At 45.3% G+C, this 11,379-nt stretch overlaps 1 protein-coding gene across 1 annotated transcript; it reads right to left on the bottom strand.

The window, feature by feature from the left end:
- Window positions 1-1,533: 1,533 nt before the first annotated feature.
- Window positions 1,534-2,841, bottom strand: LOC139695463 (forkhead box protein E3-like). The gene is made up of 2 exons (XM_071594248.1): window positions 2,572-2,841; window positions 1,534-2,505 (listed from the first exon to the last, which is right to left on the bottom strand). Exons 1-2 carry the CDS (start codon window positions 2,839-2,841, stop codon window positions 1,534-1,536), a joined length of 1,242 nt encoding a protein of 413 aa, XP_071450349.1.
- Between the last annotated feature and the right edge of the window lie 8,538 nt (window positions 2,842-11,379).

Here is an 11,379-nt window from a genome sequence, read left to right as displayed (position 1 = left end):
CACAATAACAAACAGATATTTTACATCGTCAAATCAAGCATTTTCCACCCCTGGCACAAACATGCAATGACACTTATGGAGTATGGTCACTAATAGTATCGTTATTCTGTGGCATGCAAATTACTGGGAGGAACAATTGGAATGCATAAGTAGTTTGTAGATACAACTTTATACACTTTAGGAGTTACACCATTATTCAATGGAGAAATCTATATTGCAACATGTTTTATGATTATCGTCTGTCAGCAAAGACTATTGGGGAGAGAATTACTGTCTGCAGTATAATTAGTTTACCAACAACATTTCTTTCCTTGTCAGCATACTGCAATAGCAATTGTATTATATGAATTTGATTAAATCTCTCATACTTCTGACGCCCATTGGTTTTAGGAAAATCGTTGCACGCCGATTAAAAAATAACACGCACAGTTTTCAAATAAATGATTGATTTATTACGTTCTACCCAAATAATTATACATAATATAATACAGCCATGTCAATTAACCGACTTCAAAATATTCCCGGTTTCCAACTCACATGTAGAGAGCTTGTGTACTCTTTCAAATAAAAAAAAGGTTCGTATTGTGAATCCAAGATGGAAAGAAAATAATAATTGTCTTTCGAAATGGAACACGCATTTAATACTGCAATGAGATCATATTCGCATCAAAATGAATGGTTCTCTCACAGACTGCCTTTGCACAGCATTAGAAATATAATTTTGCTATAAAAGGAACTATCCAACGATTATGTAACAATATTCATACATCATTAAAAGCTATATACAACAATGCTTCGCAATCCCAGAATAAAAGAACTCAGCTGATGCCCACTGATCGCAGGACAAATAAATTATGGCAATTTGGAGCCGATTCATTCAATTCCAACTCGAGTTGGATTATAAACAACGTATTGAAACTCTAAATACTTGTTAGCTTCAGAGCTTAGGATACGGTCAAAATATTATGAATTCACACACTGACACATATATTCTCCTCTTTAATAATGAACTCAGCACTGAAACAATTTTGCCCTCTCATTTTGGAACTTTTCAACGTTATGCTGAAAGCAGCTCCATCAATATTCTACCGGGACGAAAAAGCAACGAACCATGCAAAGGCTTAGAGAATCTCAGTCCGTTATGAATGATATTATTTCGGAAATACCGTAGGAGAGAAGTAAAAAATAGGTATGAGAATTCAATCAATATATATCCGTGATTTTGAGCAGTCAAATATCACACCTAATACTTTATAGAGGAGACAAGAGATTTCCCTTCGCCAAGTGACGATCTAGATTTGTGTTTACTTAACTGTTCGTAGTTTATGACCATACGAAGAGACCGCAGGAAGTAAGTAGCGCACGCTCCCCTCAAATCCCGTGCTTTGAACTCACGGTTTTGGCTATTCGTCCCTTATACTCCCCTCTTCACGCCTCTCTCCCACACTGATCTCTTATTAACGAAAGAAGACTCACACCGCACACACAATCATTAATATTACATTCTCGCCGGCTCCTTCGTTTCTCTCTCTCTCAGTCTTTGGGACTAGAAGGGTTGACCGGGTCCCTCTCGGGCGACGCCATAACCGCGGCCGCCGCCGCCGCCTCCCGGGACCGCCTCTGGGCCAGACTCTGCAGATACATTCTCCCCAGGTGCTCCGCGGCCGCCGTCGAGGACGTCAGCGGCGACGGCCTATGAATCGGCGGAGGAGCGGCCGCGGCGACATGCGAGGGCTGGAAGAGCATCGCCGGCACCTGCGTCGGGGGAGGCGGGAGGCGGACCCAGGGCGGCGGGGGCAGGAGACACGGCTCCCGGCGCTCGTCGCCGCTCACCACGTCGATGGCATCCTCATCGTCGCTGCAGCACGGGGGTCCGGGCAGAGGGGGCGGGCCCACGGGTTGGGGATGCAGGTGGTGGAAGTGGTCCGGGCGCGCGGGGTCGTCGGGGGCCAGCAGGCTGGCCACGTCGAACTGCCGCTTTCGGGCCAGGGGCCTCGGGGGCAGGGAAGTGGATGCGGGCTGCCTCGGGGGCGGCAGCGGGGCGGCGTTTCCGGCCCAACCCGGCGGGGATACGGGCGGGGGCGAGGGCGAGTCCTCCTCGTCCACCGCCAGCCCCATGTGCTTCCTCACCTTCCTTTGCGCCTTCCGCCGCCTGAAGTCCCCCTTGCGGAAATCCTCCACGTTCGCCGGGTGGATCGCCCAGTAGTGCCCCTTGCCGTTGGCGCTCCTGCCCGCCTTCACGAAGCAATCGTTGAGCGAGAGATTGTGCCGTATCGAATTCCTCCAGCCAGGCCCCCTGCTCCGGAAGTAAGGGTAATTGTCGAGAATGTACTGGTAGATATCCGAGAGGACGAGCTTCCGGTCGGACGAGTTTAGGATCGCCATGGCGATGAGGCCGATGTACGAGTGTTGAGGCTTAGGCTCCTCGGCGACTCGAAACAGCCTCGGGTCCAGCTTTCCGTACTGGTATGCCGCGGCGAGCGGGAAGTCGTGCGGCCTCAAGGCCTGGAAACCCGGTGCTACGGTAGCGGCGTACGGGTGGTGAGGGTGCTGGGGGCCGGAGAAGAGCGCGGGGTGCGCGTAGCGCAGCCTCTCCGCCATGGCGTAGTGGTAGAGCTGCAGGCGGTAGTGATCGAGGGGCGTACCGACGCCGAGAGCCGAGGAAGGGAACGCCGGCGCGAGGCTATCGGGTTCGACGTCCGCCGGGGGTGCGGCCGGTCCGGGCGCCGGCTGCGTTCTCGGCGGCCCGTCCGCGGGCGCGGGGAGGGGCGGCGGCGGGGGCTGCTCACCGAAGGGGAAGGACGAGGAGAGGGCCCCGGGGCCTCCGGCGTTGCTGCACATGGCATGGGCAAACCGCCTCCACGGCCGGAGGGGTCGGAGGTGGAGGAGGCGAGCAGGAGGCGGCGCGTCGGGGACGGACGGACGGACAACGCTCTCGCCAAACACGCTCCAATATTTGTGGGAAACACGAACCGGGCGGCGAGAAGAGGTGAGATGAGGAGGGAGGAAATGGAGAAGGGGCGGAGAGGGGAGGGAGGCCGGGCTCTGAAGGGAGGGCTCGGATTGGCCGCCCTCTCCCCGCCCACTGTGTACCCACGGTTTGCAACTTCGCCGAGCATGCCCGGCCCACGAGAGCTCCTACGGCCAACCGGCGTCCCCCTATGTTGATCCAAACTTTGTCTCTCCCATCCACCCCTCCAACCCCCTCGCCGACGGAGAGCGGAGCGGCAGATGCGCTCCCAACCCTCCAACCCCCTCTCCCGACCCCCTTCCCCCTATTCACTCCCCACCTCCTCCCCTCTGGATATATCCGCCATGTTCTCCCTCTCTCACTCCCTGCCTCACGTACCGAGGCTGCAAAAGGGAAGAGAGACACGTTGGAAGGGCGCATTTTTTATTTCTTTTTCAAAGGCGAAGAAGGAGAAGGTGCGAGTGGATGGAGTGATGAGCTGGGAGGAGGGAAGAGAGAGAGAAACGGTAGAGAGGCATCGGGAGGGGAACCATTGCGCCGAAATGTGAAATTGCCGTCGGGGAGGGCGATTTTCGTCGCCGCGAGGTGCGGTGTCTATCTCCCCTGCCGGGCCTCCGCGGGAGAGAAAATCACCGCTATTTACCGAGCGACCTTTGGATTGAAACTGCACGACAATGTTTTTTATTGTCCTTCCTTGCGGCTCAGACGATCTACATATAAATTGATGATCTGACGAGAGGGTAGCCCACCGCTTGCTCCTTCGCCCAAACTCGTGGCAAAACGGATAAAAAACACAATGTTTTCTATTTAACAATATCTGTGCATCGACCATTGGGAAATTTTCCGAGAAACAAAAGCAATAAATAAATATAAGGAAAACTGGCTGTCAATGTGCTCGAAACTTACCCGAAGGCAGTAAATTTTGAACCCTCACAGAGCGTAGATGTTGCCTCATCATGAAAATGATATTTTATTTTAGTGTATTTAACCTTAGCTCAAAACTTAGCGTTAGCAATAAATATAAATTGAATTGCCAAGAAACGATAATACATTTAACATGCCTCTCTTGTTTATTTTTCGAATCTCATCAAAGATTATTTAGCGAACGGAAATAATGAGTACATGCTAGTTAGCCTCATGTCTTTGGATTGACCTTTGATTTCATTCATTTGCTATCCTGCTAAGGTTTTTATTCCTTGCTCCCTCGACCGTGTTAATTCACCTTGACACGTGCATACCAATTGCTACATGCAAGAGGGTGAAAATTACTCACCGCTCAGGGCTTGCCTTTGATTGATGCGTTTTTCACGTGCCTGGGAATTGCCATTATCCATTCCCCCCGAATGCTATTGAGTATTTACGAGCTCGTAAGCTGTCTCTGAAATGATATTCTATAGTTAAATTTAGCGGAAGAAATTGAAATTCTTTTTTTAACCCGAAAATTATCGCTTAATTACATAAATTACCTAATTTCATTACATATTTACAGCTTTAGCCTTTGCCCTATGGTTACCTCTAATTTTAAGATCATAGTAATTTCTTTATTATAGATGACTTATAATATATATATATATATATATATATATATATATATAATAGATTCCATTTTTTACCAAATAAGGAATAATGAGCATAACAGAGCATAGATGTTCAAATGTGAGATACCGGTGCTCGGTCGGTCAAACCACTCTACGAGGAGATATTAATACAGAGGTTATGTCGATGCCTATCATATTAATTTTATGCGATTACCGTTTAGATTATTGTGAATTAAATACAAATTAATAGATATAATTCAATTGATGTTACGGTATTAAAGGATATGTGAACTTCAAACGGTTAACCATCGATAATACGTCGGTGATGTTCGCCATAGTAAAAAGATGCACGGCGTCCTGGACCGAATTACAATTATATCTGCCATTCACGCCCGCGTCATTTCCAGGTGGGGAAGTTCCTGCCGATTTCCAGCAGGCGGCACCTTCCGGGATGGGGGCAAGAACGGGGCCAACATAAACATTTCGATTACACCGCCCTTTCTAACCCCTTTCCCTCCTCTCCCGTTCTCTCCATCCCGCCGCCACTTGTCCTTAGCTCCACACATTCGAGGCCATTGGAGTCCTTTCCCGAACGGGATCGCTAAACGGACGTCTCCTGAACCCGGCAAAATACACCCTTTCAAATCCACCACCCTCTTCCCTCCCACCCACCCCTTCCCCACCTCGCCTCACCACCTCAATTCCCTCATCAGAGATTCCATTCACGGCGACCAAACAATCTGTGCAGACTGCGACCCCCAACCCACCCTCTCCCCCCTTTACCGCCCTCCCTTCCACCCAACACCACCCCCCCCTCTCTCTCTCTCTGCCCCCTTGGCCTCACCCTGATATGCCTACCTCCTATATCTTCTCAGCCATTCCCTCCACCTTACACCCCCAGCTAGCATCTCCCTCCTCCCTATCCCCCTCCTTTTCACCCCTGCCAGTCCAGAGGTTCTCACCATTTTCTATGTAACCCTCTCTCACTCTCTTTCCCTCAGAGAAAACCTCCTTTATCTGCCATGTAGGTCCCCTCTGATTCCCCTCTTCTATCTCTCTCCCCCATTGCCCCCTCCATGCCACAACCACCTCCTTCCCCCCTTGCCCATTTGACGCGGTAGATATGGAGGAGAGAGAAAGGAGAAGAGAGGCAAGCAGAAACTGGAATAACATCTGAATAACGATCGGGAGAAACTTTATTTTTACAGCATTAGCATTTCAGTGAGGGGAGCTTCACGTGCGCGGGGATGGGGGGAAGGAGAGTAGAGAAGAAGTGGCAGCGAAGCGTCCTGTCGAAAGCCCTCCAGGAAGGAGCAAAATGGCTCCTCCTGCGTGTGACACAGGAAATAGCCTAGGGAAGGAAGTAGCATAAGGAAGGGAGATGGCGGAATATTTCTAGTTGTTTTGTTTTGGAATCATATAATCGTCCACCCGATAGCATCCGAGTGTACGAGCGTGGATGCGTGTGAGCGAGGAGGGATTGACGCGGGGTGGTTGGGGGGAGGGGGCGGGGATTTCCGACAGGGTGGGGTGGGGGAGAAATAAGCGAAGAATAAGGAGAGGTGAATGAAAAAAAAAGCCGACGAGGGAGGGATCGCAACATTGATTGCTCGCTCACCTCGGTTTTTTTTATGAATGCACCAAGCAAGCAAAAGGGGACCACATGGCCACCCGCCGTCTTGTTTGAGGGGCGACGCTGAGCACGGTTTAGTTGGTTTTTCGGGGCGAAGGAGCAGATGCCGAGCCACGCCCTAAAACGTTATCTGCGACACCAACCGGAGCCGCCTACCTCCTCCACGGGCTCACTCCCTCTCTCTCTCATTCTCCCCTCTCTCTCTCTCTCTCTCTTGCCCCCCGCCCCTGGACTTCCCTCCCCGCCTCCCTTCTCCTCTCCCTCCTCACGCCCTGGACCATCTTCCCTTCGTTCTCCACTTCTCCAACTCTCGCAGCCCCTGCCGCCCTCCTCCTTCCCTCCCCGCCACCCCGACCCGTCCTCTTCTCGCTTCCGAAGGCGAGGTGGAAAGTATACTTACACGAGGGGAGGATAGGGGGTAGGAAGGAATACCTCGTGGCCTTACCCTTTGCTTAATTTTCCTTCCAACACATTGCGACAACACAGTGACGATTTTTATGCGCTGTTTGAATCATCTCCAAATCCACCAATGTGAAAAGGATAAGGATAGCTTTCTAAGTGAAACCCATTGGCATCGCCGTCGATTGGATATCGGAAGCAGTGAAATTCATTGCCCCCCCAGTTCGCCGCAGGTTTCTCACTCGGACGGATTGAAGTTCTACCTCACCAAAATTAGGTCAGGGGAGGGTAAAATACGCCCCTCCAAGCACTTACCGCGGCCCGCGAAAGAGACGAAATGGTTCTCATAGCGCAAAATACTTTTACAGGTTCTTATTAATACAATATACGAGCACTACCGCCATCGAATCTCAGCCATCAAGTCTCAGACATCTCTTCTTAGGAGATCCGCTTTAAGTCACCTTGAATTCGTTTACTTCTGAGGAATGGCTATGATATATGGTTCATCTGCTATCTAGCGCTTATCTGACAATGCAAGATCGGTCTTCATAATTACAGTTATAAAATAACCTTCTTCCAAAAATTTGTATTGCTTTTTAAAGACTTAATAGGAGGAAAATAAGCGATTAGCTTCACACCTTATATCTAGTGCTGTGGGAAGAAGGCAAGCATATGCGTAAATAGTTGGAACTGATAAAAGAGGTTGCCCGCAGTCCGGAAGTATTCAACGATCGTCGCACCCTTCCCTCTAACCACTTAAGGTGAAGGATCTTTTCCCTACCCTTATTCAGCAATCGGTGCTATTCTTCTCACTTCAAATTCTTCAACTTTTGTTTAACATCCCTTACATATCTTTCCCTTTCTTAGTGTAATAACGCAAATTTCCAAGTCTATTCCTCGTCCATTGGCCAAAGTTCAAACTAAAAAAAGGCGTGATAATCCTAACTCCAATAAATTCAAAGAACCCGAGGGAAATGCCACTAAAGAAACTTCAGTAGAGTCATCCGCTTATAAGAGTACGTTCGAATCACTCGGGTTCGAATTCAGGACTGGGTAAAAACTACGAAGCCCTTCCCAAAAATGTAAGCATATTTTTTAATAAACAAAAAGTTTATACGAAAATTTTATAAATGCAAAATTTAATTCATAGATGTAACGAATGTAAATGTAATGTGAAAATGTATGCATGAATGTAAATTGAATGCATGTCACCACCTGGAAAACTGACAACTTGTAATATTTTCTTAAAAATACAAAATAACAGTTATTTCCTAACCCTCGTTTTTTACTCTTCCTTCCCACCCCAGGATTTTATAAATAAAATAATGGACCATTTTCAATAACTAAAATCCTATATGTAGGTAGGCAAGAAAGTAGTTGAGCATCTACGTATTTCTCTCCAATTCGCGTCGTCTTTACCAGTCAATAAAATCCGAGGCGTACGTGCATTAAAAGGTTCCTTATTCTAAGCCTACTACGATATACGACATATCCCCCAATTAACTAGGCATTCATTGACGCACTAAAGTTTCACAGCACTCCTCATTAAATTTTAACGTTGGTCCACTAGGATTCGTCCTTACTCCCCTGGGAAATCATCCCGTCCCCACAACTCCACGAGCATATCTCGTTCAACCGTCTTCCCTTCTTTTCCCTTTCTCTCGCCATCAGTTAAGTGGCATTATTCATCGTAAGTTTACATTAAATTTTAATTTTTTATATAGATACCTTGCCTCACTATCATTCCACGGGCAATCAGGTTGACCCTGGAAGTTCACTTTAATAAATGTTATCAATTCCATATTTTGCAGATATCCTGATCACAAGTCAAAGATACCTATTTCACAATTGTCAGCATGCACAGAAATATTGCGAGATTACTTTGAAAATTCCATTCAGAAATAAGAAAAGGTCATTAATACGAGGGTCATCCGGAAAGTAGTACCCGTTCGTGCCGCATGAAGTGCTGACGACGCGAGTAGCCGCTGGACGAGGTCAGATAGCTTCAGTGGCTTGTCTGCCTTCTCTGAGCCAAGTTGCGTGACGCTAGCATTGCCTGTGTTGTTTCTGTGATTGTTTACAATGTTTAAAAAAATTGAGAACGCCGCCAGTTGTGAAGTGAGGGCAGTGATTAAATTCCTCAATGCAAGAAACGTTCGCCCATGTGATATTCATCGCCAATTAAAGGAGGTGTATGGAGACAATGTAATGGACGAGTCGTCTGTTCGGCGGTGGTGTCGCAACTTCAACATGGGGAGGGGGAACACACACGACGATGAGCGTTCGGGGAGACCGTCTGTCATTACAGACCAACTGGTGAGCTCAGTTGACGAATTCGTGAGGAACGATCGGCGCGTCACAATTGATGACATCTGTGAGCATTTTCCCAATGTTTCTCGAACAATTGTTCATGAAATTGTTAAACACCATCTGCATTATGCAAAAATTTGTGCAAGATGGGTCCCTCGCGTATCTCAATGAGCTGGCGGCGAAGGACTATGCAGCAGGAATACAGAAACTTGTCACACGTTATGACAAATGCCTTAATTTGCTTGGAGATTATGTTGAGAAGTAGTTTAAAGTATTCTCTTTCAAATAAAATTTTTTATGTTTGTTAATATTTACTTTTGTGTCTTTATTTCACGAACGGGTACTACTTTCCGGATGACCCTCGTACTATCTATATGTAATCGATACTAAAGTCTCAAATCCCAAGAACTATGACGCCAACGTGAAGGAAAAGTAATAGAAAGTATTTACGACATTAACTTATGCATAACTTGGTTTTACATTTTATAGAAAATAGGCGGGTGGGTTTCAATAAACATATTTTTATCCAATAGGAAGGTATACACTTCAAATTCAATTAATATCTAACTTCAAAAGCATAGTTTGACGGTATAATAACAGATTGAAACTGAGTGTTGCTTTTTGCTGGTCAATAAATATTAATAAATTAAAGAAACAGCAAAAAAATGTAAATAATACATTTTTGACCTCGGATTTTAAAAAATTTATGACTTCTGAAAAATTTATGACTTCTGAAAAATTTTTGAGCGCAGCGGTTTTTCATTCTGAAATACTGCAGTGGGACTTAATGATATTGAATAGAAAACAAATGTAAAACAGAAAATGTTGTACAGCATTCCTGAGCTCAAACACCAAACACGTAAATACGACCTGCAGATTTAGATACGCTGTATAGAATGGGTGGAATTGGATATAAATATAAAACATATGCCATTGACTTCTAGCTTTGTAGGTAGCTTGCTGTGAGACACTTATGACATTTTTTTTTAAAGGCTAGAAAACCACTTCAACGGGAAAATTATTTTTCCAAGAACTCAGACGCAATGAGCTAAAAACGGAAGGAAAATGTATCTTGCAGAATCTAACCTTTCGGAAATCATGCTGATATTTCATCAATAATGCCTGGATATCATATCATTTGTATTGCAGCACATGTATCGAGCCTAAACATTAAGTCCATGACCTTACATTATAACGATATGAGGGAAACAGGTATATTATAACTCGATTTTTCCCTATCACCGCTTTTATACACCTGAATGTAGATGATACATCAGCCATTTTCCTGTCATTGGGAACAATGTGATCAATTAGTATCTTAAATATGAACTCTACGTACAGTACGGCGTTATTTCCTGAGCCAGTACCAACAGCTCGAACATACGAGTTCCTCGTATATTCGAGCTGTTGGTATTTGAACGGGACTTTAGGCTTCATTTGGGCGAATGATTCTTGTAGAGTCGCTATATTCTACTATATGAATTCAGTTTCGTGCAACGAATGGAAAAATTGCTTTGTTGAGCTATGGGGAAAATTCGGAGAGAACGTGGTGAAAGCGCTTTAAAATAATTTTACCTTAGCTTTTTTAATTAGCTTGCCTTTTCTGAACAGTTAGTTTCTACTTAACCTTAATCATTTTTAAGTGAGTTAACTGTTGGGTTTTGTTTTCCATAATCTCCCGAGGATCAAGTAAAGGGGGTTTTATTTTCCATAACCTCCCTGGCATCAAGCAAGGGGTGGAATGTAGAAGGAGAGGTAGGAAGAGAATGGCGAGGCGAGAATAAGGCGAGGAAGAGAATAAGTAGGGATTTTAGGCAGCCCAAAAGAATACGGGAAATGTTCATAGCGGAAGCAAGCAGTATTTGCAGAGAAATATCGGCAGATTATTTTCTTTTACTTCTAGCGAAATGGTCATCGCTGTTGAGGCATTCGCGAACCTAAATTTCCTTTCCTTATGTCCCTCCTCATTTCCCTCCTGTTTGTAGAAAGTATCATACAAGTATAGTATAATACTTGTATAATGCCTATACACCAAGGATATAAATTGAATTGGGATTATACTAAATTAATGAAATGTATATGAGCTGAACTTAATCTGCGTGCTAATGGGCAGATAAAATTCTACGCCATCATTTACCTAGTGAAATGTTTTTAAATGTTTCAGGAAATACCTATACCTTGCCAATAACTTCTGCAAATTTTAAAATCCCCCTGCAAAAGCAAATAGTTGTACATAATACTCGTATCAATATGTTACCAAATTGTTTATTGGTTGACAAAATTAAAAACTTGGACAAATATTGGAAGTTCGTGGTAACGAGGCTTCATGTTTGAAGGTATCCAAATGAATATTCTCCCTTCTCCCTACCCCGATATTTTACTACTCAAATCTCTCTCTGCTTAAAATAATGTCTCATTCATAGAGGTGACCAAAAAGTTATTTAACTCGCAGATTTCTATTTTCAAAGAAAATCATTACTTAAAAAATGGAAAACAATTTTTTAATAGTTTAGATTGTTAATTTTCTT

The sequence above is a fragment of the Hetaerina americana genome, unplaced genomic scaffold, assembly GCF_022747635.1.
Source record: "Hetaerina americana unplaced genomic scaffold, ioHetAmer1.1.p SCAF_6, whole genome shotgun sequence".
Lineage (NCBI taxonomy): Eukaryota > Metazoa > Arthropoda > Insecta > Odonata > Calopterygidae > Hetaerina > Hetaerina americana.
This window is presented reverse-complemented; position numbering and strand designations above follow the sequence as displayed.